At 42.0% G+C, this 27,174-nt stretch overlaps 1 protein-coding gene across 7 annotated transcripts in view; it reads right to left on the minus strand.

Moving 5' to 3' along the window:
- Positions 1–15,398: 15,398 nt before the first annotated feature.
- Positions 15,399–27,174, minus strand: part of PIGQ (phosphatidylinositol glycan anchor biosynthesis class Q) — a 37,587-nt gene continuing 25,811 nt past the window's right edge. For 5 of the 7 annotated variants that reach the window (XM_089539714.1, XM_089539717.1, XM_089539715.1 and 2 more), the window contains 5 exons: positions 24,206–24,317; positions 21,815–21,895; positions 20,918–21,032; positions 18,884–18,945; positions 15,399–17,487 (listed from right to left, as the gene is read on the minus strand). In XM_089539714.1, the coding sequence (XP_089395840.1) occupies positions 17,335–17,487; positions 18,884–18,945; positions 20,918–21,032; positions 21,815–21,895; positions 24,206–24,317 (523 nt within the window). In that variant the 3' untranslated portion in view covers positions 15,399–17,334. The other 2 variants (XR_016282449.1, XM_089539718.1) reach the window with 2 other exon arrangements.

Raw genomic sequence — 27,174 nt, forward strand, 5'->3', positions numbered from 1 at the left:
AATACCACAGCATTAAGCCATTGCAGTTAAAATTGGTGTCAAACTGGATTGTTTCTGCAGTGCGGATGCAGCCATAGTTTTTCAGATAATCTGGACCCAGGCTTTATCATTATTAACCACTATTTTGAATTGTGTCTGAAAATGGACCGGTAACCGACAATAGTTATATATTCCCTATAGTCAACCTCAGCAAACAGTCTAAGTGCAAAAATTTTGAACCTGCTGAAGTTTCCATACACTTTTTAAAAAAGTTTTTATTATTCAAATTATTATTATTATGAAGTTCCCATCCACTTTTGAAGGCAGCCCCATGTAGCATGTGTTAGATTAATATATGAAGAATGTCACTGCCTCAGTTTTTACCTCAGAATCGTCCTTTTCTGCCTCAGCTTTACCTCAGAATTGTCTTTTTCTGCCTCATTTTTACCTCAGAATTGTCCTTTTCTGCCTCAGCTTTACCTCAGATTTGTCCTTTTCTGCCTCAGTTTTTACCTCAGAATCATCCTTTTCTGCCTCAACTTTACCTCAGAATTATCTTTTTCTGCCTCAGTTTTTACCTCAGAATTGTCCTTTTCTGCCTCAGCTTTACCTCAGAATTGTCTTTTTCTGCCTGTTTTTACCTCAGTTGTCTTTTTCTGCCTCTTTTACCTCAGAATTGTCCTTTTCTGCCTCAGTTTTTACCTCAGAATTGTCCTTTTCTGCCTCAGCTTTACCTCAGAATTGTCTTTTTCTGCCTCTGTTTTTACCTCAGAATTGTCATTTTCTGCCTGTTTTTACCTCAGAATTGTCCTTTTCTGCCTCAGCTTTACCTCAGAATTGTCCTTTTCTGCCTCAGCTTTACCTCAGAATTGTCTTTTTGTGCCTCTGTTTTTACCTCAGAATTGTCCTTTTCTGCCCCAGTTTTTCATCCCACTGGTTTAGAGGGCTGATTTTCAGATGACAGTTACTTGCCATTTTGGGGTTTTTGTTTTGTTTTGTTTTTGTTTTTTGGCTGACAGTACATCTATGAAACAGGAACATCTAAAATAATTGAATTTTACTATATTTCTAAAGGAAACCTGAAAAGCAAAACAGAAGCGGGAAGAATACAGGCAACCCTGGCTTCTCAAGACGTTTATGGCTGCAAATCTCCTTGCGGACATGGAAAGCGACAATGCAGCCTGGGCAAAAGATTATTATGACAGCAGGGGAGATTCCCCAGTAGGATTGCCAGATGTCCCTTCCTTTAAAAACCATCCCTCGTGTAAAAGGATTGTCCGTCTCTTATCATCCCGGCCACTATGCACTTAATGGAGAAGGATCCTCATTTCATATTGCACAGATGCTGCTCTTTCTGGAATGCCAGAGATAGGAACATATCACATACATGGATTAAATTAATATTTTTAGAACCATTTGGTAACCTTTTTGAGCTGGAGGGAGAAACCGGGGAAGTATCTCCACCTCGGACAGTGCAGTCTGAGGATTTCTTTGCTGTCCCTGCCTAATCTTTCGGGCCTCATTACCACTACTTTTTAAATCAGAGTGTGAATTGGTTTGAACTGATTCAAACGACCCTGGTTCCTGGGTTTTTTGTGGGTTTGGGGGGCTCTGTGGCCATAATAATAATAATAATAATAATAATAATAATGTTTATTTATATACCGCTTTTCCAAATTAGATCAAAGCGGTGTACAACAGGAAGTACAATACAAAGTAAAAAAACAAACAAACAAACATAACAGGCCTCTCTCCCCCTCAAAATGGTGGTCGGAAGGAGGGCTCTTAGTCTTTCAGGCCAGGCCTCTCTCCCCCTCAAGATGGAGGTCGGAAGGAGGGCTCTTAGTCTTTCAGGCCAGGCCTCTCTCCCCCTCAAAATGGTGGTCGGAAGGAGGGCTCTTAGTCTTTCAGGCCAGGCCTCTCTCCCCCTCAAAATGGTGGTCGGAAGGAGGGCTCTTAGTCTTTCAGGCCAGGCCTCTCTCCCCCTCAAGATGGAGGTCGGAAGGAGGGCTCTTAGTCTTTCAGGCCAGGCCTCTCTCCCCCTCAAAATGGTGGTCGGAAGGAGGGCTCTTAGTCTTTCAGGCCAGGCCTCTCTCCCCCTCAAAATGGTGGTCGGAAGGAGGGCTCTTAGTCTTTCAGGCCAGGCCTCTCTCCCCCTCAAGATGGTGGTCGGAAGGAGCGCTCTTAGTCTTTCAGGCCTCTCTCCCCCTCATGTTCTAGAAGAGTTTATTCCTGACGTTTCGCCTGCATCTGTGGCTGGCATCTTCAGAGAATGCTGGCAATTATTATTATTATTATTATTATTATTATTATTATTATTATTATTACCTATCAAAGCTCCTACCCAAGATCATTTGATAGGTTGCCATGGACCAGCCAGGATTTGAACTCTGGTCTCCAGAGTTGTAAGTGTAGTGGTCCAACCACTACAAAATTCTGGCTCTCAGTGATTTGGTTACTGCTTATCAAACTGTTGTCATGACACCCTTTGGAAGTAAATGCAGCCAGTTCCCTCAATATGCACCAAACGATCCTTGGATAATTATGATAATCAGATTTCCTAATAGGGATTTCCTAATTTTTGCTGTTCCACGCTATGTCTCTAATGCAGCTGCATGACTTGAGGCAGGCCTAATGTCTATTCAGGCTTGAGCCTGGGTCCTTATTGGTAATTATTGGTTGAATCTCTGATGATTTTATATGTGGAAAGAATTGTCACATCTCTTGGAAGTTTCTTTCCTTTTTGCATCAGCAGAGTTTTGCCTATGTATTGCTTCTATTTTCTTGCCAACTTCTTCGCAAGAACTGTTTGTAAGGCGCACGAAAGCATTTAAGACTGTCTGTTTTAAGTCAGTCAGCTCTTCCGGAACAGCTTTTAACGTAATCTGTGGCCTGTTACAGACAGCCAAAATAAAACTGCTTCGAGTCACAGTGAAGGTATGGTGTTTCAATGATGCATGCATCCTAAGAGTCCAGAAGTCGCACCAAAGCCACGCTCCAGCCCTAAGGACTGGAGTGTGGCTTTGGTGTGGCTTCTGGACTCTTAGGACGTATGCATCATTGAAACACCATACCTCCACTGTGACTTGAAGCAGCTTTATTTTGGCTGTCTGTAACAGGCCTGTGTTTCCGTTGATTTGAACTCTATCGTTATAATTCTGTCCTATGCTGCATCCAATCCTGCTGTAAAATGCCCGTTCCTATCAGACTATCAGAACACATTACAGTCAGCCCTTCTTATACAGGGATTTTTTGTACACGGAAGCATCCAAGGTTTGAAAAGGTTCAAAAAAAGTATAAGTTTCCAATATCTAACCTTGATTTTCCATTTTTATAAGGGACACCATTTAGCTATGTCATTATATTTAATGGGGCTTGAGCGTCCATGGATTTTGTGATCCACGGGGGATCCTGGAACCAAACCCCAGCGGATAACAAGGGTTCACTGTATAGACCAGCTTAGCTTGTGTGATCTTCCTCAATAATAAATTTTGCCTTCTCGATCATGCTCTGGTATTGCTTGGCTGCCCACTTTCCGGATTTCATCTGTGAAATGTTGGAGGCTATGGCCTCCTTCCTTTCCGCAGTTCAGCAGCGCAACCGCTTCTTAGTCTGTGTTGCTCAAGCCCACTCATTTGCATCTTGATATTCACTATTCAGAGCCTTTTCCCCTTTTCTTTTTTCCTTTGGCAGACACCAGTTTCCCAAGCAAGGCTGTTGTTCTTAGCGGTGGGAATCTTTCTCTCTCTCCATCCGGCGATTAGGAGGCCTGTTGTTGTGAAGTTTGCAAAAGCTCATCTGGGAGAGACTCTGGTTCTCTTGTGATTAGAAGTCACAGTGATAGATGTGGCAAAGGGAGGGAATCCAGCAGCCCTCCTGGGAGGCACAGAGTCCGGGATGAGATGGAAAGACCTGAAGCAATCTGAAGTCGAAGGCTTTCATGGCTGGCATCCTTAGTTTTTTGTGGGTTTTTCGGGCTTTGTGGCCATGTTCTAGGAGAGTTTATTCCTGACGTATCACCAGCATCTGTGCCTTTGGCATCTTCAGACTCTATGTCAAAACCATGGCACTGAAAACTGACTCCGTCATAATATGTACATAAAGTATTGTAAGTTTTGGAAATTAAGTTCTGAAAGACAAGATCGTTCCAAAGATCTGTTCGCGAAGGGGGAGTGAATTTCTTTATCCTTGTTTGTGTGGATAAAGTCGAAAATCACTCTCAGCTCTTCAAATGAATACGAGTTCAATGTTAACTTTTAAAATGTTTTAAATGGATGTTTGGTTTTGTTTTTTTGCCTTCCTTGTAACTTTCTGGATGAAGTGGATGGGGGATTTCCAAAGCCTTGGGCTCTCCTTTCTTGTAGTTCTTTACACCAGACTTGGGAATAGACAGCACTTCAGACAGAGGACGCCTTCAAACAGAAGATTGTCCTCTAGCAGCCTTTCAAACAGAGGATTGTGCGCTCTGATGTAGGATACATAAGGCACCTTACCCCAGTTGCTGAAGAGACAACGGTCATGTATAAAGAGGGATGACGCTTCGCCATGCAGCCACTGCGACACTCTGCAAAAGCATCTGGAATTAGCTGGCTGGTGACAAATGTGACAGCAGTTTGAATGTAACCCAACTACGCAACACTACTCATCCTCCTTGCAACAAGGATGTAGCTGCTCAATGCTCATCCATGCTACAGCTGCTGCAACATTTCCCCTGTCTCCTTTACAGGCAGAGTGACCAGATGCTCTCCTTTTCCAGAACACATCCTACATTTTATCCTTCTGTCCAGGAAGCACTCCAAAATGCCCTCCATTTTGAGCATGACTAAGAAGCCCGTTGAGTAGCACATTTGCCGTTCCCCTTCGAGGAATGCATCTGTTTGGCATCCTGTCCTTGTTGCACATAGAGGACCCTTCTAAAGTTCTTTTTTTCCATGAGCAGCAGCAGCAAAAGGCAAAACTTGCACCCAGAACTCAGGGTGTGTTTGGTTTTCAAAGAGAAGAGGGCCACAAACATTAGGCAATGGTGTGCTGGAGGACACAACGCAAATGTTGAAAGGCTTTCCCCCCTTAATTTCAGCTCAGTGGACAAAGGAAAGGGATAATTTAAATGGAGATTCAGTCAAATGCTTTGTGGTTGTGGGCCTTCAAGGCATTTCTGATTTATGGCAATCCTAAGGCCATACTATCTGTGCTGGACTAGGACCATAATGAAGATGAACTTGAACTTGATCCTATCATAGGGTTTTCTTGTAAAGTTTCTTCAGAGGGGCTTTGCCATGGCCTTCCTTTGAGGCTGAGAGAGTATGGCTTGCCCAAGTTCATCCAGTGGGTTTCATGGCAGAGCCGGGATTTGAACCCTGGTCTCCAGAGTCCTAGTCCAACGCTCAAACCACTATGCCACATTGGCTCTACATTACAATTTTAAGCATTTGTTTTACTCAGAGTTGTATATTGTAAGTCACCAAGGCATTTGGATAAATATAAGTTCGTCAGGAAAATACGGTTGAGTACATAACACAATACAGTATATGTCATACAGCTGCAAATAAACTATATCAAATGGTTTTTTGTGGGGTTTTCAGGCCATGTGGCCATGTTCTAGAAGAGTTTATTCCTGACGTTTTGCCCGCATCTGTGGCTTTGGCATCTTCAGAGAAGATGCTGGCGAAACGCCAGGAATAAACTCTTCTAGAACATGGCCACATAGCTCCAAAAATCTATGGATGCCGGCCATGAAAGCCTTCGACTTCACATATATCTAATGGATCTATATCTCTATGAGTGTTTTTAGCTTTTATTCCATTGCTTTTATTTCTTCATTTTTCTGGAATGTCCTACATTTTGCAGGACATTTTGTCCTCCTTCTGTGGTTATGACATCTGGTTGCCCCATTTAAAGGAAACGTTGGGTCTCTGTGCAAACCCAAGCGGGGCAGCCATCCTTGTTTGATGCCCACCTCCAGGAACCAGTGAAAGCCACCCTGAGCAGCATGCTGATGAGAAAGCGGCAGTTGGCAAAGAGGCAGGTTCTGCGGCTCGCTTGTCTTCCTGGCACAAGAAGCATTGCTCCGGAAAACAGAGCAATTGTTAAACCCGGCAAAGAAGCCTGGCTCAGGAGTCTTAATTAGCAGTTTGTGCAGCTATAAAGGGATTAGCCAAAAGGCCATTGTCTACAGGACTGATTTGTCACTGATCTGGGCTGAGCAGGGGTCAGGCCTCCTCTCCAGACACTCTTCTCTCTCATTCCAGCTACAGAGATTTCGTCCAGAAGCTTTGGGGATTGATTCCTCCCACCAGAAGCCTTGCAGATTCCATTTAATTCATTGCCCAAAGCGTGGGCCACAGACCACCAGGGTTTTGAAACAGCGTGGTAGAAAAGAGGACATACGCATAGCCCCAAAAACCCACAAAAAACTATGGATGCCAGCCATGAAAGCCTTCGACTTCACATTATTTAAAGTATTTGGAATAGAGGTTTTCTCCAAGTTCTCTATTTGAAAGGTATGCTATCTTTATTTACAGTCTGACACTGATGTGAAAAATAAACTGGAAAGGCATTGGGGCCTTTAATAAATACAGCTGCTTGGACAACTTTGGTTCAGAGTTTGTTCTCAAGTATAGTTTGTTCTCAGCTTTGGTTTGCAAGAGTAGCCTGACACAGGAAAAGACTGTTTGCTTAGAGTCCATCCACACTGCAGAAATAATCCAGTTTGACACCACTTTAACTGCCACGGCTTTGTGTTATGGGTTCTGGGAACTGTAGCTTGTTGTGGCACCAGTAGCTCTGACTGTGTGGCAAGGTTTTGGAGACAGCGCCTTTGCCATTGAAACAACTTACAGTCATCCCTCCATGTCTCATGCATTAATTTCACCAGTATAATTTTCTCTTTGTGTATACATATATATGTATGAGCAAGAGAGAGAACTATTGTTTAACTGGAGTCAGAAATCCTAACCAATTTATTGCAAAAACACCATGATAACCTTCTGCCCATCACTGGCCTAGATCCATAATTTTCTTTGCTTTGTGCTTGCAGAGTGCCCCAGTTCCTTCCTCTACACCGGTTGTGTTTTGCCCTTCGCCAGCTGCCAATTTATTCAGCAGCTGAAAAGGAGCACGTTGTTTATTTTTAATGCAACCCCCCCTTCCACAAACCCACCCAACGCACACAATTTGGTTCTGTTTCATTGAATAATTCAAACCAGTTGGGAGGTAAGCTTCCGAGAAGAAATCTTTCGTTGTACAGCCACCAGGCCTTTATGTACGCATAGGAGCTTTTCTACGGATTAAGAATTCTACTATTCCTGCTACTCTTTATTATTATTATTATTAATATTAAAATTGCAATGCAATAGAAATGCAATTATAGCCCCTCAAAAATGAATTTAAAAGGCAACATTTTTTATTACTAAACCTACAATGCATGGCCACAAGAGCAAGCGTGGTTTGGGCATTGGACTACAACTCTGGAGATCAGGGGTTCGAATTGATCCCCTCCTCAGCCACGGAAACTCACTGCATGACCTCGGGAGAGTCATACACTCTCAGCCCCAGCAGGGACGTAGCCAAGGAAGGGGTTCTTGGGGTCCGGACCCCCCTTCCATTAGAAAAATGAATGGTGTGTGCTGCTGCGCCGCCGCACCCAAGCCCCATTACAATGGTGGCACTTAGCCTGGACCCCCCCCTTCCTAAAATCCTAGCTACGTCCCTGGCCCCAGAAAAGTCGGAAACGACTGGAAGGCACACAACAAGAACAACAATACATTCATCCCTCCACATTCGCTGGCACAGGATCTCTATGAATGTGGAAAAAACACAAGTAACAAAAACACTGAGATAACGCCGCCTCTCTGTGAATCTCTAGCTAGGTCCTCCAATGCAACTCTGTGGTCAACATCTGCCAGACATTGACCACAGAGGAGCTACAAAGGCCTAGTAGAGTATTCCTTACCTCCCTCGTCACCCGATATATTTCCAATATAGGACTGGAGCATGGCTTTGGCACAGTTTTTGGGCTCAGGATGCAGGCAGCATTTAAACAGCATACCTCCAAAGTGACCCGAAGCAGCTTTATTTTGGCCTGTCTGTTCGGGCCCTTTGATAAGATTTAAAGCACTTATTCCCGGATACAGATTCACATCCCAGGACCTCTCTGCTGTCTCTTTTCTGGATTTTGCAAAACCAAACAGTGGCTAGAGTAAAAAAAAGAAAGGTAGAAGATGGAAGGAAAGGAGAGAAATGCCAGGAGAGGTGGCATTGTTAGTTCTGTGCTCAGCCAGAGTCTACAGGAAGGGATCATTTTAGATGCTAAATAGAGCATTGTGGAAGTGAATTATTAATAGCTCAGCCGAGAAGTGACCTGGCAGCTCATGAAATACTTATAACCCAAAGCCCTAAAAAATTCACTCCGGGCTTTTTGAAATGCAACCTGCGCCTTTTGCTTATTGTCGAGCATATAAAGCCCCTCTGTACATCCGTTGTCTGGTGAACCTCAGAGATTTACTGATTCAGGCATTGCTTAGGTGTTTCTGCCATATGTGATAACAGGGTTGCTTTTTTGAATCAGACTTGGGCTGCGTCTACACTGCAGAATTACTGCAGTTTGACAATGTTTTGGCTGCTATGGCTCAATGCTACAGAGTTCTGGGATTTGTAGTTTTGTGAGATATGTAGCCTTCTCTGTCAGAGAGCAAACTACAAATCTCTGGATTCCACAGAATTTGAGCCGTGACAGTTACACTGCATTAATTTTTGCAGGGAGGCAGTAAGCTCCAGCAAAGAGAAGGAAAAGGAATCTATCATTTAATTGCATTTTATTATAGTCATTGTTATGTTGTGATTACTGTGTTGATTTGGTTTACGGAGGGAAGGGACAGTGGGATATTCTATGGTATTGTATGGATTTTACTGATGTAAGCCACCTTGATGTTATTGGAGTAGAAATAAATTTTATTATTATTATTATTGGCATGGTAGGGCTGGACAAGAATTTTGGTTCATTGTTGATAAAAGCTTTTAGATGAAAGTTTTAACCTTGACTTAACCACGGGTCATAGCAAAATCCTTAAACTTGGCACCCAAACTTGCCTTTCACTTATACATGAGGTCGACTTATAGTCGAGTATATACAATAAGAAAATACTGATGATGATGATGATGAGACAGTCTGGAAATAAGAAAGAAAAATGGTCCTGTCTAATTTAAAACGGTACAGAGGGTCAGCCTATGTATAAGCAGCACTGGTTGCTTGGTGTAGTCACTCTTTCAGATGTACAAGGAGCAAAACATGGCACAGGTACAAAGTAAGGTGAGTTGGGAAGATGGGATGTAGTAGTGGATTTAAGGGACGGAGGTGAGAAAAGGCTCAAATCCACAAAGTACCATCTTTTTCTGTTTGTTTATACAGGGCCTGGACAGTTGGTTACGGAACCCACAGGGATCGATGGGCTGTGTACTTCTCCCATTCTCCCGCTCTTTGCTTTGGCATCCTTGAAGTTTCCTTGCCAAGTGTAGACAACTCCCGAGAGGAGGAAGGTGAAGGAGAAGAACACACGGCGAAGACTGCTCCAAGCAGCTGTTATTAATATTTCATGCAAGTTTTAAAAAAATGTTTCATTTGCTGCAGCTGTTGCTGCTGCTGGGAGGAAAGAAGGAAAGGAAAGGAGAAAACATAGAAGGTCTGGATGAAAACCAGCGCCTGGAAACTGACTTGTAGCCCTGGGAAAAAATGATGCACACAAGGCAGGCCCCGTCTGCAGATTCCAAGGCAGTGAAGGGAGCTCTTGGTAATGCTCCTTCCTCGAGAGGCTATTCTCCTTGGGCCTGAACGATTTTCTTTCTGCTGTCATTCAAAGATGAGCAGCCTGATCAAGAGTTTGGAAAAGTTTGTTTTATTTTGTTACTACAATTCCTAGACTTTCCCCAGCCAGCATGACCATTGGCCATTTCAGGAGCTGCAATCCAAACATTAACTTCTCCAAACTTTTGCTTCCAAAGAGTGGTTTCATCTGATTGTTGAAGGTTGCTTACAGAATCAAAGAATAGTCAGAAGAGACCCCAAGGGCCATCCAGTTGATCCCCATTTTGCCATGCAGGAACTAATGACCGAAGCATCCCTGACAAATGGCCATCCAGCCTCTGTTTAAAGACCTCCAAAGAAGGAATCTCCATCACTCTCTGAGGGAGTGTGCTCCACTGTCAAAATATATCGGCTGTCCAGGGAGGTAAGGAACAGCACCTGTCTATGCCCAAGATAATGCAATTACAGGCAACTTGAAGGCACAGACACACAACCTTAATTCAGTATTAATATGGTTGAATTCGCTGGGATTCAAAGCCAGATTTTTAAGAGCCAAACTCTCAAAGCCAGGCCTGGATGGTGAAATCTGTCAGACACATTTTCTCTTGCACTCAGTCTTTTTCAAAGCAAACCAAGAAACCACCCCCAAACGTCAAGCTACCAGATATAGGAAGAAATATGTGATTTCTGTTACCAAAAATGTATTGTCAAAATTTTCTCACCCATCTCTAATCTTAGAGTGGGGGTGGATGGTGTCTCCATCCATGGAAAGAACCCCCAAACAAAATGGGGACTACTTAGAAATAAGTGTCCAGGGAGGTAAGGAACAGCACCTGTCTTTGCTCAAGATAGTGCAACGGTCCAAAGATATTGGTCTTAACGTCGTCTCATTGCAAAGGAAAATTAAACAGCTGCTCTCCAGCTGGGATGATAAGCTTCTTGTGCCCCGTTTCCCCCTCCTTTCTGCCTGTCTTTCCCCTCCTGCCAATAGCCTTCTGGAGGTAGCTCTGGGGCTGTAGATTAAAAGAGCACAGCAGATAATACTCTCACTGACATAATAGTGCAAGGGAGGCAAGAGGCACAAAGCAAACCAAGGAAAGCCTGGGAAAACATAGTAGGGAAAAGGGGTGTGTGTGTGTGGTTTGGTTTAGGTCATCCAACTTAAAGCAGGCCATCCTCCCCCCCAAAATAAATATATATATATATATATATATATATATATATATATATATATGAGAGAGTAAGAGATTGCTTTTGAGAGCTGATAACAGAGACAGAGGAAGCCTTTGATCAGACTTGCTGTGAGCTTTCAAAGGGTTTCTTCTCATGCCCTCCCTTGAAATCTCCTCTCTTTGGGGATGCTGGAATATTCTCGGCAAAAATCTCTATGGCCGTTATTGACGCTGTTTGAACAGAATCTGTACAAGGGCAAGCAGGATCTCTCTGGATAGTTATTGGATGGATATGTGAAGTTGCCACTGGCTCATCCAGTTTGGCTCCATTCCAGGCCCAAATCGTTCCCAGTTCATTTTCTCACTGGAAATGCTAAGGCCTGAACTGTATACAGTGCGGGCCCTTGGTATCTGCTTGGGTTTGGTTCCAGGACCATTACCCCCCATAGATACCAAAATGCTTAAGCCCCATTCAATGGAGTGGTGTCCTGAAATGGTGTCTGTTATATAAAATGGCAAAATCAAGCTTTGCTTTTAGGGACATGTATCTTTTTAGAATGTTTTTCAAGCTATGGAGGGTTGGATTGCCTTTCTCCTGAAGTGGGACCCAAGGTGGCTCACAGTTAAAGTTGCTTACCGGTAGAAACTGTTCCCAAGCCACATAGCTAGTGACTTAGGAATTCTTGTACTGAGCCACTTTTTGCCGTTTCCATGAATGAGCATTTATTTGTGTGCCTCTCTTTTTTTACAGACCATCTAGCTAAAAATTAGGTAGACACTGCTTTACTGGCTGCCATGATTTGAAACCAAAAAACAAAACAGAGGACAATGAGCTCTAGTCCATTTTGCCTGCAGGGCTGGTGCTGTTCAGTGAACTGTTAGAAGCCAGGCAGCATTTGAAAGCAAGGCTGGCTTGGGAAGGAAGTCTGGGCTTCAAGGGGAACGAGAAGAGAAGGGTTTTAAAATAAACTCCAGCCTCATTCGCATGTGAACTTGTTCCCTTCTCTTGGCAGTTCAGCAGCCAAATACGAAGCAATCTGATGGAAAATTTATTAACACTGAATTGCTGTGTTGGGCAGACCCTTTCCTGTGCAAAAGTGTCACCAGAGATGTTCCAGTGGCTATTTGGCAGCAGTGCCCTCTTTGAAAAATGGTCTGCCGTCAGATCTTTGGGAACCTGGATAGTTTTTCTACTGTGTCACGCAATCCTTGAACTGCATTACAGAACTGGTGCAATGTATTGGACCGAGATCAAGGTGCCACCTACAGAAGCTAAAAGAAGTAGAAGAAGAATTTTAAATGACAAGTGGCAGAAGGGAGTTGATATTTCCTTACCACTGTGTGATGGTCATAATCCAGATGCGGGGCCCTGGATACTTACTTTTGAGTAAAACAGAGACTCAATAGCTGCAGTTTTGGAACACGGCTAGGGAATGTGTGTCCCCTTTTTCTATCCCCTCTACCTTTGTGACATATTTTATACTGAACAGACTTAGAACATCAGGTTGGTAAACATGCGCAAAATGGATTATGAGCAATTACACTAGAAAACACCATAAATATCCACATACATGCACCAGCTGGCACATACGTTAGACAAGCAGAAAGCTCCTAAGATCAGCTGGTTTGCAACCCTGACTCACCAGATGGTTTCAGTGGTTTGAATTGGATCCAGACCTAAAGCAACAGAAGCAGCTTTGGGAAAGAGAGAATGACAAGCAAGTACAAATTCATATTCTTTTCTCATTTAGTGGACCGTACTGGATGATCTGATCCCTCTGTTTTTCCATCTGCAAGAGAGATTAAATCATTCTGACACAGCAATGGATTTTCAAAATAATCCATAAACAAACTGGCCTGGGACCAATGGAAAGTTGCTCTCTGAGGCACCTGATCTTGGAAGCTAAGCTAGGTCAGGTCTGGTTAGTACTTGGAGGAGAGATCACCAATGCATACATTGCACCACCAATGGTGCTGTCAGCTTTATTTCAGAGGAAGGGACTAGCCAAGCCACCATGCCTATGAAATCCATGGAGTCACCATAAATCAGAAGATGACTTGAAGGCACACATACACATAGCTTTCCCACCCTTACTTTCTGGGCCACAGTGGAGCTCTTAAAACTAGGCCCTTCTGCTTTTTTAAACAGATTGTCTTTGGCCTCAACTGTGGAACTGCAGCAGGGTTGCCTCATAATTTCTTTAGATGGAAATCAAGTGCTGCCCTAAAAAAAGGCATGCTCTAGAGAAGCAGCCATGATGTGGGTACTGGTTGGCAAATGCCTGCTAGAATCCTTTGCAGATTGTATTGATGTAGTGTTAGAAGAGTGCATGTATGATGTACTTTTACTCTGTCACTTGAATCAGACAGATGGATTGCATTTTAAAAAACACTACAAACATCGACCTGGGTCTTCTTCTGAAGTTTGACCTATTTCCTTATGACAATATTGGATTGTAATTGAACAAGGAAGCAGAGGGGGCTTTCAGTTAAGACATGTATTCCAGCCCATAACAACAACCCAATGTTATCATAATTTATATGTACTGTATCACTTCACCAAATCTGGTGAGATGAGCTTCCATTTATGAAAATGTATGCAACATGGTTAAGTTTTGCAGGTGCCACTAGATTTTTCCTGAGAGCCAGTGTGGTGTAGTGGTTTTGGGTGTTGGACTAGGGTTCTGAAGACCAGGGTTCAAATCCCCACTTAGCCATGGAAACCACCTTGGGCAAGTCACATACTCTAAACCTCAGAAGGAGGCAATGGGAAACCTTCTCCGAACAAATGTTGCGAAGAAAACCCACCTTATAAACACTTTAGGGTTGCCCTAAGTAGAACAAGAGTCGAAGGCTCAAAACAGCGGGATTTTTAAAAATAGTTTTTGCTATGACAAATGAATACAAATACACTCTTGGAAATTGTCACAAGAGTTGTTCACATAAATTATTTTTATTAGTATTCTAAACAGAGAAGGAAGAAAATACAGCCCTAGTCATAGGTTGGGAAGATGGAGCTGTTAAATCTCCCCCTTTGAGTTGTGGAGTGTTAGTATTAGCAAATCAAAGGGAGTTGTGCTCAGCATGAAAATGTGAGGAGCTCCGGGAAGGACTTGATCTGTGTTTGCAAAGAGAAAAAGAATTCTTCCACTGAAGAATGTGCCTTCACAGGACCAACTGCAGAACGTCAAAGTCTGCCTGGGAACAAGGCTTTTTAAAGCTGAGATGTTGCTTTACATCACTGTCACTGGAGCATCACTGACATGCTGCCTCTCTGGGACTAAAAAAAATCTCAAATGGTGAAAAAGAGGGCACAAAAAAGGGAGAGGACTTCCATACATTTTCTCCACAAATCAACAATAAAAGGTCACTAGATATTATGGCTCCCCACGTAATGCCCCAAAACTGCAGCTTTTTACTGTTATGTTTAAAATGTTGTTCGTTTATGCAATATTGTGAATCAAGTCCAGGAACTTGGTGTGTGTGTGAGTGGTGGGTGAGAAATTTCCCAAATGCTAGGGTATCTATCCCTATTCTTTCAATGCTATAGGAACACACATACTTTATTTACTGAGGTATACCTGGACATATAAAAAGCAACATGCATATTTAACAGTGTTTATGAGTAGACAGGTTGCTAAAGGCTTATATCCTATGTTATGGCTTTTCCTAATACAGTTAATGAATACTTGGCAGTGTGAGCCTCATCTTTCCTACTATGTGCCCATGTGAGAGGAAGCTACAGAGAACTATAGCTTCCTAAAGGGAATTGTATATGGTGAAAAATATACAGGTAGCCGATGCCGGTTTTATGAGACATATAAGCTATTAAGCTGAACCTCTACTCAGGCGACTGCAAGAGTTTCTAGGCCGTGACTTTATTAATGTGTTGGCACACTATAGTGTCCTGATCCACAACAGAACAAAGTCTCAGTGAGCCAAGGTATATAGCCAATGGTTGGTTTTGCTAGAGATACCATCTAAAGTCCTCCAAAATGCAATGCAGGGATATCAAGACCTTGGTATCTTTTGGTGCTGGTCTTGAATGAAGTCACAATTGTAATATCATTGGCCTACATCCAATTACTAGTCGCAGCCAGAGTTCATCTACTGAAAGGTAAATCCACACTTATGTAAATCCCATTTATTCAATGGGTCTACTGTAACTGAGATTAGCAACTACATTTAGGAAGGGTGTTCATACTATGGCACTGAGCTGTTCAGAGCAGCAGGAACTATTATTGTCTCCAGGCACTATTAGATTGTAGAAGAAGCATGCTGAGAATCAGGTACATTGAAATAATAGAGACATTACCATTATTGGTTTGAGTAAGAAGTCTAAAAAGTTAGGTCCAAGACAGAGATTTTCCAGATTTTCATAGCACACCAAGAGGTATGATGATTACGGCTTTGCAGTAGCAATCATAAAAGGCTTTTAGCTGCTCATATGAAAATCAGTTTGAAATTTAATGTCAAGGTACCAAGTGGTTTATGCCTTTGTATTATACAGAAGCAATCAGACCTTACAGGTATTCACATAGAATTAGTCCTACTGGCCGCTATGGACCTTAATCTAAAGTTAGTATGCTTCAGTTGCTAGCCCTGGAATGGTTTTCTTCACATCTTTATGTTTCACAGTCGACTATTATTGCTGGTAGGGTATTGCATCCAGTTACGTTCCTGCTTTGAGCAATAGACAGATTGTAAGATAAACATCAGCCCCACCATTCAAAGGCTCAACTGCAATGCTTACAGTAGATTTATGTCTTATATTAAACCCAACAATCAATGAATTGGCTCAAAACATTTTAAAAAATGGTACTAAAAACTTGATGGCATCAACAACTTATTCTTTGTTTTAAAACTCAAAGGGCTCAACCCTGTGTTATAGGGTGCTAAAAGACTAGATAGCAGGTATAATTTATAGAATGCTAAAAAACTAGATACTAAAAAAATCTACTATGGTATGGCATGAGGTGGTGGAGGAAGGTTGCCAATACTTTTCTTCACTATAGTCTCGTAATTCCATCTATTACACTCCACTTGCTATTCAGAAAGGTAGGAAAGCTTCCAAAGGTCCAAAACACACTGCAGAAATAATCCAGTTTGAGACTGCTTTAACCACCCTGGCTCAGTGCTAGGGAATACTGGAAATTGTAGTTTATTGTGGCACCACAGCTCCCTGACAGAGAAGGCTAAATGTCTCACAAAACTACAGATCTCAGAATTCCATAGCAATGAGCCAGGGCAGTTAAAGCGGTCTCAAACTGGATTATTTCTGCAGTGTGTTTTGGACCAAAGACACTAACAGGAGCTTCTTTATCACTGTGAGTAGCAGGTGTAAGGGGCAAATTTTAAATGGGACTGCTATAGGTGCAAAGATTTAAAGATCCCCTTCCCATACTCTATGGTTCGCTCCTTACTTCCACACACTAGTTCTATTTTAAAAAAAGAAGAGAAATCAACTGAGCAAGGGCAAACATGACAAAGGTCCCATGTAGTTTGGCCCTGACTCCCCAATGGGAAAAAGTCCCACATTGGGGGGCTCCATATAGCCAGACATCCTGTTTCTAGCAGTGAGCAGCCAGATGACTTCAGGAGTCCCATAAAGAGAGCATGAAGGCAACACCTGTTGCCCCAGTGTGAACCCTGCTAACCATATTCAGTTGCCCTTTTGGCTCTCAATATTTCAAGAGGCTATGCCTGTGTATTTTTATCAAGATGTGGAATCATATGCCACATATGTACTATACAGCTATTATTTGCAAACTTGGGCCTGTTACAGACTGCCAAAATAAAGCTGCTTCGGGTCTCTTTGGAGGTATGCTGGTTAAATGATGCATGCATCCTAAGAATCCGGAAGCTGCACCAAAGCTTCACTCCAGTGCTTAGGAATGGAGTGTGGCTTTGGCACGACCTCCGGACTCTTAGGACCCATGTATCATTTAAACAACATACCTCCAAAGAGACCCGAAGCAGCTTTATGTTGGCAGTCTGTAATAGGCCTTGGAAAAGCTCTCTTTTTTGGACTACAATTCTCAGAATCCAACAGTTAGCATGGTTTCTGTACCTTTTCCATATTCTAAGGACTCACACCCCCATTTTTCTATCAGTCAGATTAAGTTTTGGCCACTGGCACTCTAATTCAGGATTAAATTGTATGTCATTTAAAAAAAAAAAACCCAAACCCAGCTCATGATGGTGGTGGGGAAGGAACTCACCTGATGCCAAGGTCCACCCCCTGGTCCCATATATTACACAGCTCTTGGCAAAAGAGGTGTCTATTTGAGTGCCATTTGGCAACTGCTGGTTCCAAGGTCTCTTTGGCCTGGAAAATAGTTCTTTTCTGCAATGTTCTTTTCAACTGACTCTTTTGAGTCCATCTCAGTCCTGTTTTTCTCCTTTGTGCTTCCAAGGGTAGATTAACTCTCCAACAAACAGCTTCTTGCACAGTGAGGCCCAGGAATCCTTGGGGTAGCAACTATAAGTTGGGAGCCTGTATATTTGCACCACACGGCTATATGTGAGAGGGTTTATCTGGTGGTAGAAAGGAGTAAGAGTCATGCACATAGCACTGAACCTACACATGCGCACATAAAGAGTTTCTGATCTCCCCAATAATATGCACTTAAATTAAAGCATTTTCCATCAGCTTGGTTATTTATTTCCCTCTTTTGGCAAACCACGGAAGCTCTGGCCCAATGTGTGGACACAATTAACACAATAAAATTGAATGCATGGTACTCTAAAGTGGGGCTTCTGTCACAGTTAAGCATCTAAGCCATTGGAGAGTCATCATTTCAATATACAATTTTGGATTTCTACAAAAAAACCACTAGTAAAAGTAGTTCATTGTGGGGTTGACCCTATACAATATAGTAAATGCTCTGGCTGTGATCCAGCAAGCCACTTACATTTAAGCTTAGCTCAGCATTTGAGAAGACCAAACTCTCTTCAAATTGGACAGGATCCAAAACAGCCCAGCTGACACTTTTCATTATTGGGCTGCGTTTGGTGGGGATGAGAGCTGTGCAATTTCACAAAACACCGAAGAAAGAATTTTGTGCAATTCACAACACGTCAACTGAAAGCTTGCTCCCAAATGCTACTGGTTCAGTGTTTTGTTTTTAAATCTTGTTTGTCAGCCTTGGCACTTAAACTAACTATTACAATGTTGATTAAAAGATGGATGCCAACCAGTACATCTCAGTACAACTCCGCAGACATCAGATCCGAAAGCAGGTATCTACTATCTGTTTTCATAGTTTCTTTCAGCATGCTTCCAAAGCAGCTGAAGCCACCTCCAGATAACTTTTTCTTTTTTAAAAAGGTCATGCACAAACATGTTTCTAAAACTACAATGGGTTTACAGTACTGGTACATCTAAAAATGTAGAAATAATGTAGTTTAACACCGCTTTAACTACAATGGCACTATCCTATGGAATCCTGGGATTTGTAGTCTTGTGAAGCACCAGCACTGGCAGAGAATTCTAGGAACACTGTAAAACTACAAATCCCAGGATTCCATAGGATGGAGGACAATTCATGCACTTACAATCATGTTCTTTTGGTCAGCCTCAGCAATCAGAAGCTAGTGACTTATTTATTATTTTGCAAGAATTGTCCTCCATTCTGCCAAGAGACTTCTAAGGGGGAAAAATCATGTGTAGCAAATAATTTCTTGAACATGACGGGGCTTCTGCATTGTACAGAAGATTATTACTATAGTGTCACCTATGTATAAAAGAGAAATTGGGGAAATATTCAATTCTTTTAATTATAACTCACTTAACATTAGGACAGAGGTGGTCCCTTGGGGCCATGCAGATACAGCTAGACTACAACTCTCATCAGTAAACAGAGCTGAGTAGAGGAAACAAAATGTTATCTGAAAAGCAGAAACTTTCTCTCCATTCAGTAAAGTAATTTACCTGCATTAAAAGTCGAAGGGGTTTCCCAGACTCTTGCTCAAGCACTCGAAACTTCACACCAGCTGAAAAGACACAAGCAAAAGCAGGTGACGGAAGGGTATGGGCTTGGTCAACTGACTACTGCAGTATACAAATAGGGGCTCCTGCAGCCTTTCAGATGTTGTTTGGTTGCAATTTCCAACTTTTAATCACAATTATCTGTGTTGACTAGAGCTGATGGGAACTGAGGATCACCAACATCTGGAGGGTACACCATTGCCCAACCTATTCTAAATCATACAAGAGAAACCAAACTAAGAGGGTTCAACCCAGCCCACCATCTCCAGATAGAAGAATTAGATATCCACTGCCAGTCAGCATAAACAGCATTGGACTAGATCACGGTAGGGAAAGTGTGGCCCTCAGGCGGTGTGTGCCACCCCGCTCCCAGGTAATATCTTAATAGAAGTCAATTAATAAAATGTAGTATCTTTCAAAGATGCTTTCTAGGCTACTACAGTTGAAATTCTAAGGAAGCTTGTTCTCTAGGGTGTTTTATATTTCCAGCAAGAAGCATATGGGCAAAAATTTCAATGAAGAGTACAAATAACTCATTTTTGTTTTTTGTAATGACAGCTTCATTAAAATGCTGGATCTGTCTCAAATGACATGGAACTGTGTGGTACAAAACATCAAGAAGTAGATCAACGTTAAAATCTCCATGGGAGAATAAAACCATCAATTTAAACATAAGCCTGAATTGCTGGTAATACAATGGGCTCTTAGTATCTGCTGAGGTTTGGTTCCAGGATCCCCCATACATACCAAAATCCATGGATGCTCAAGTCCTATTAAATGCAGTAACATAATAAAATGTTATTCCTTATATGAAATGGCAAAATCAAGCTTTGGTTTTTGAAATTTATCTATTTTTACAGTATTTTCAAATTGTGGATGGTTGAATCTGTCGATAAATAATCTGTGAATACAGAGGGCCGACTGTACTGGAACTCAGATACAGAATTATACCGTGTTCTACTGAATTCTGCTGTTGCTTATCTTTTGTGCTTTTAAAATTGTTATGCCTGCACTTAATTGAAAATGAGTTCTTTTAGAGGATCCCATTAGAATAGGGCCCTTGAAGTTAACAGATCTTGCTAACTGGGGTGGGTCACCTACAACATTAACCTAGTTACAGCCCTCCCCAACTAGGTATTCCTCTGTTTCCATAGATGGACTGGCCACAACGCTCATAATTCCCAGCCAATATGAGAGTTGTTTTCATCACATGTAGAGGGCACAAGGTTGTGGAAGGCTGGTTAAGCATGTGAGCTTCCTTGGACCTTGGGGTTACACCTTCTCTGCTTTCCTTGCATGCCATGATTTCCTCCCTCCTTTGTCATGGCTTGCCATTTCATTAAATCAGTTCATTAAATCAGCAAACCTCTCTGGGTGAAATAGCAAATAAATGTTTGCCTCACAGCAAGAAAGAAGGGAAGAAACCAGGAGAGAAGGAGAACAGCAGCAAGGAGAAGGATTCAAACACAATGCTGAGTTTACACTTATGCATGATATATAGGCACATCAAACTACGGTTTAGTCAAAGCATTGAAAAGTTAACTTTTTGACCACAAGCCCTAGAATGCCCCAGCCACTGGGATGTTTATTATTATTATTATTGTTATTATTATTATTTTTTTATATCCCGCCTTTCTCCAAGTATAGGGACTCAAGGTATAGTCTGGAAGTTGTTATCCCAAAAATAGATTTCCCACCCTCTGAATCTGGTGTTACATCTCAACTATCCTATTAATGTCACTTTGGATCCAGAATAAATCTGAATCTGAATTCTTTCGAGATTCGCATTCTCAGGTTCCTTTCCCCAATTACTGTGTGTTATTGGATTCCTCTACTTAGGGAATAATGACTTTGAAATAACTTTCTAATTAGCTTCTTAAATTAAAGTGAGCACAGGAAAAGGCTAAATGAACACTGGGATGGATGAAGAAGAAAAAAAATCAACAAAATAGAAAAAGAGAAGCTTCTAAAACTTACATGCGAGTCTGTAGGATCGGCAGAGCCGAAGAATCACTGAGTAAAAGGGCAACGAGTTGATGAGGTCCACCAGCAGATGGATCAAGCCTTGTACAATCACCACTAGCAGACGGAGCTAGGAGGAATTATTTCCCCAGTTAGATTTCTACCAGTAGCATACATTTGCCAAACCACTGTAACTGTTTCTTTAGAAAAATAGACGTTGCAACCATATGAAGTTCACACAGATTCTGATAGAGTGAGTTAACTGACAACAACAAAAACAACATCTTGACAAAACATAGGCCTGTGATTGTAACACTGTCATTTTTGTTCTTCTCCTGTGATTTTTAAAAGCTTGGCCTGATGAAGAAGTCAGTAGAGCTTCATAAGCTTGCATGATTATTTTCTGCATTTTTGGTTGGCCCAATAAAGGTGTCACTGTTTTGTGGATTTTAGATGTTGTTGTAATTTGCTGTATGGCCAACACAGCTATCCCTGAATAAGTTTACTTTGATTCCAGTGACCAACTCCTCCCCATTGGTTAGGAACAAGTCCATAAATGCCAGTCCCCTTGTGAATCAGGAAATTATCTGCAAAGCACATCAGGAATTTGTTGGAGAACCCACATGAAGCAAAGTTAGTGTCCCATCAGGAATCAGGATAATCCAAGTCCACCATAACTACTAACATTTGCATCTTTGAGATTTATGAGAGGTGTGTCTTAAAAGCACTATCCCCTTTTGAATAGGTTACACTCTTCATTTGTCATGTTCCTAGCATGGCATTCCATCTAGGCTGCAAACTTCTCAAACATACCTCAGGCGTTTGCATATTGCTCTGAGTGTCGTTCTGTAGCAAAGAAAGAAAAGGAACCAATACTTTACCACCCCGCAATCCTACGAAAGGCAAACTTACCAAAGTAAAGACTAAATAATACAGTGCAGTTGTTGGCAGAAGAAACAGCAAGATGGTAAATAACAACGTGCCAATATATAACTGGAGGAGGAAAAAGACACAGAAGAATTCAGTATTAGCAGAGATTAATTATAACAGCAAATCTAAAGTGTGGTGGCGATACAAAGCTCTAAAAGTGTGAGAAATTCCCCTCTCTATCCTCCTAGCAGATGGCACTAGGGACTCTTGGAATGTTTCTGCATATACCCTTTTTACCATTCCCATTAACACACTTCCAGGCTCTCTCTTGATAGTACAGTATACTGAGCAAGCTAGAAGAGATGTGTTTTTGATGCTAAGACCAGAAAAAACATGAAGGGTGGGAATCCTTTGACCCTCCAGATGTTTTGTCTATCAACCCCACCCAGCATAGCAGATGGGAAAAACCAACAAGGCTAAAGGTTTCTTGCTCTTTCTTAATGAGCAACCCATTTACTTGGGAACCCTGAAAGGGATATAAATAAATCATCTTCCACATACTGCAGATGAAGTTGAAAGAATTAAGACCACTGTATGCATTGATGGCTGAGATAACATCTGCATCAGGCTCTCTGCAGGCTTAACTGGAGCTTGGTAGGAGCCTTGGTGGCGCATGGTTAAATACCAATACTTCAGCTGCAATGTTGTGAGTTAAATCCCAGGGGCTTCAAGGTTGACTCAGCCTTCCATCCTTTTGTAGGTCAGTAAAATGAGGACCCACCTTGTTGGGGGCAATTGGCTTACACATTGTAAACTGCTTAGAGAATGCTGAGTTCTCTATTATTTTATTTCCTTATATCCCGCATTTCTATATTAAGCAGTACAGAAATGCTAAATGCTATCGGTGTAGTTTCAAGATTACAGCTCCCACATTCTCCCACAAGCCATGTTGGCTGGGTGACTATGGGAGCCATAGACCAAAAGTAATTTTATCAAGCTGTGGATGAAAGTAACCTAGTCTGTTTTTCCAGCTCTTTGACTTTAAAATTTGCAAAGGTTCACACAGTGTGTGTGTATGTACACACACACACACACACACACACCCAACTCCTTTCCAGGCAAGCATTCTCTGAAGATGCCAGTGACAGATGCTGGCGAAACATCAGGAATAAACTCTTCTAGAACATGGCCACATAGCCCAAAAAACCCACAAAAAACTATGGATGCCGGCCATGAAAGCCTTCAACTTCACAAATATTATTATTATTATTATTATTATTATTATTATTATTATTATTATTATTCTAGTTTGCAAAGAAGTTGCTAGAGCAACGTCAGAAAGGATGGTGTACAAAAGCATCATCTACACAACAAGGAACGATGTGGCTTTGGCAGAAAGGGTTTAACAGCAGTGACTTCCATTTGAACATCTTCAGGCTTCGAAATGTGTGACCATACTCAGAGAAAATTCATCAGTCCACACTGTTCAAAGAAGTCACTGAGAGTGTTTCTGCAACTATCTGAAAGATAAGAGCAGATGCTAGAGGAAAAAATAATCTGGCCATCCACCATTTGCCCACAGGGCTGCAAAGGAGCAAAATAGAGTGGAAGGGTAGATTCTCATAGCCCAAGTTCTCCATTCTTTCCCTTCTTCTTTCCCCAGAAATGTGACTTGGATAGTGGGGGAGAGCGGGGGCAAAGAACCACCATAATGCTGGTCATGCTGTTCCCTTGACATTTCAGAAAAAGGCAAGAAGTGTGCACATATATATATTCATTCACTCAGTCGTCCTGATGGGAACATGTGGGCCTAGCTCCATCTGATGTGAATTAAATAGGCCTTTTAATAGAAACACAAAGCAGCAGGTAACTATGGCAACACTGCTGGGTATGGCTGTAATTATTTGGTGTCTTCTACTCCAATTGCTTTCCTCGCCACTGTTACCCCATTATCGCTCCTGTGCTCTGACTTCTATGGCACCAAGCACCTGCCAGAGGGGTCTTGCAGGATTAGGCCCCCTTCAGAGATAACTGCTTGCGAGCTGGCAAGAAAATTGGCCAGCAAAGAATGATGACATTCAAGTGACATTCAGGGTCCACTCATAAACAGGAAGCCTGCGTCTCTGTCATATTATGAACAAAGAGTACGACTGGACCTATGTGCTTCTGGTACACGCCACCATCTATATAGCGTTTGGCACGCATGGTGCTTTCAATCATGAGTGCATCCAGCACACGAACAAAACAGACTTAATTGCAGCTATTTCTGCCAACACACCTACATACAGTACTACCATTGGGGGAAAAACAGCATGCTACTGGAAATAACGTCAAATTAAGCCCTTTGCTGATGCACCTGCCTGAGTGGTGGGGAGTAAATCCTCATTATAACTCAGATTTCTTTCCCTGTTCCTATTTTCCAAAAACCTCTACCTGGTCCAAGTCATAGGAACAGGAGTCCACCCGTTGTCTCAAGACATTCCACTTCTTCCCACGGAACAAGCGCCACAGCGATGACAAGCCATAGATCTTGAGGCAGTAGAGCCTAGAACCAGAGAAAGAAAACACAAAATCATGCTGAAAAGAAAGCACATAAGTCCCAGTCTCAAACAACTGTATATATTCACAGGTGGGAAATGTGTTGTTGGTCTGAAGTTCCTCTCATCCCATATCATTGTCTATGCTGGCTAGGAAGATACAGGCTGCAGTCCAACAACATCTGGAAGGCCACACTCCTGACAAATGTGCTCCTGCTCAGGTAGCAACAAGCTGACCGACAATATGATGCATTCATACAGAAGCTTCTCTTATTCCTGCTTGGGTCTACAGTACATATCCAGGAGCGCTACTGAAGAGAAACAAATATCTTTACCCATGAGACACCCTGAGAGTTCAGCACAGGATGCCAGGTGTATGTAGTATACAAGTAATTGTTAGTAAGTATAAGCTATGCGAGTGGACAAGCGCAGGCTGAGCTGGCTTGATCATCACAGAAAGGATAAATGATTGGAAACTTTAATTTTTTTGGATTACAACTCCCAGAATCCCCCAGTCAGCATGGCCACAGGACACTGCAGTTTAAAAAAGCACCTTTTCCAAGCTATGCTGGCAAGAAACCCTGATATCAGGAACCACTGAATGGTTGAGAGGGAAAAAATAGACTATCTCACACATTAGAAAATTCTCCTATGCAATACATGGAACATGTGAAGTGATGTAAAGATTTCTACAACTTCTTCCTCTTTCCTAGTTGGAGCAATCTTGCTTGCTTGCTTGCTTCCTTTCTGGGTACTCTTGGTGTTGCCTAAAAACAGGAACTATCTTTCCATGCTGAGGTCTTTACAAACAGCAGGCCCAGTAATAAAATGTTGAGGAGCTGTGTTCATTGGCACATATTTAGTTCCATTTTTCTGGTTGTAATATTTGGTTTTTCATGGTGTTCTAAATATTTTGGCAGGCACTAGAGTGGAACAGTGGAAGGGAAAAAAACAAGGGAAGGGTGAGGCAGAACTATGGGCCTCCCCAACCACTGGATGTCTTCCTCTGCCTCTGGTTTCTCTGTTTTTAGCATATACTGCTTCTGCAGTTTCAAATATTTCTGTTAAAGATGAAATCAAAAATATTGGCCTTGAGAGGAAAAAATACAATATTTTCACAGATATATAATGCATACCAGAGTCCAAATTCAATTTTGCACATGCAGATTGGACAAAACTGTTTCATAAAGCATTGGCAAGATATATCCAGAAAAACCTGTTTGTCTGCTGCAAACCAGATGCTTTAAGAGGAGGTATTTTAAAACAATGTTAAGATAACTGGGGATTTCTGAAAAACAAAGATCCGTTATGGCTGAGAAATTATCTGAAATACTGCCCCTCACCAGAAACATTTTGGGGCAATGCGCAGGTACAAAAGAGCACAGATGTGGGTTTTGGGGTACACTTTCCACATAAGGGAACAAGGTCCAACCAGGTTCCATATTACATGAGTGTGCAACCCAGAATGCATCCTCAAAGGCACTTGGGGAGAAGTGCAAGGATTTCTCAGCAGTCAAACTCATGGGGAAAGGTTTTCTGAAGGCAGACGTCAGAAAAACAGGTACATAGGAAAATGCCTTGTACCAAACATGACACTATTCCATCTATTTTATGACTCCCTACACACAGGTTTCCAACCTCTGCCCTGCTCTGGTGCCACAACAAACTACAGTTCCCAGGATTCCATAGCATTGAGTCATGCCAGTTAAAGTGGTGTCAAACTGGATTATTTTTGCAATGCGTATGCAACCTAAGTCTACGAGAGTTTATGCTATGTCTTTTGCACAATTAGTCTCAAATGTGCTACAAGTTCCTTTTGCATACTGATATTCCACATGAACACCACTGTCTCTGATTCTACTTTTATTCACAGGCAGGGTATCTATATGAGACTTTGCTTTGCTTCCCTGGGTTGCCTTTATTAAAAATTGTCATCCTTTCTTTTGGTGCAAAAGGTTAAGCAACAGACATTTTGTTTGGAATGGCTGTTGAAAAGTAACTGGTGAAACTGGGATGCAATGTCATACATACGCATAGCATACACCTAGCCCTCATTTTTCTTTTTGTGACTTTAAAGAGCATTATGCCCTCTAGTGGGTCAGGGAAGCACCAAATGATAATGCTTTGGCAGACAGAAGGCAGGATAAGCTTACCTAAGACCCTAAGAGAGCTCCAGCTTTTCAGCATAGGACTAGGGACGGGGATCATGTAACCCTCCAGATGATTCTGAACAGTATCATCCAGCATTCCTCACCACTGACTATCCTGGCTAGGGCTTCTGGAAGTTGTAGTCCAACACATCTGGAAACCTGCATCAATCCCACCCCTGGAATAAGCAGTAAGTCAATATACTTGCATCATGCCTCTCCCAAATGATGTTTGATTTTGTATAAAGTATTTCAGCAATGCTATTTTCTTAGGGCAAGGCTAATGAACCTGAGACCTGAACCCAGCCTTGCTGGGCCCCAACCCAGTTCCTCAGAGGAATAGCTCCTTCCCCATCACCCCACAATTTGGTGGCTTCCCAGCGCTCTCTCTCTCTCTCTCTCTCTATCTATCTATATAAAATATAGAATGAAAGACTGCTTCTTATTGGCAGTAAGTAGTTTGAGCTAAAAGATGATGGTATTTTTGGTCCCACCCATTGGCCCCATGAGAATATTTCTGAAATGGCATCTAGTTCTTCAAATTGAGCCCCACCCTGACTGAATTTTCAACCTTATACATAAAAACAACATGTAGTTTTTATATAGCACTTTTGGGTGTTCCAAATCTATTGCAACAATTACACCCATTATCTAAGCAATGCTTAAAACAACCTGCAATATTACAGTTTATTAAAAGTGTTTTTACATTATAAAATGA

This window comes from Sceloporus occidentalis, unplaced genomic scaffold, assembly GCF_023333645.1.
Source record: "Sceloporus occidentalis isolate IW3139 unplaced genomic scaffold, rSceOcc1.0.p SCAF_10, whole genome shotgun sequence".
Classification (NCBI taxonomy): domain Eukaryota; kingdom Metazoa; phylum Chordata; class Lepidosauria; order Squamata; family Phrynosomatidae; genus Sceloporus; species Sceloporus occidentalis.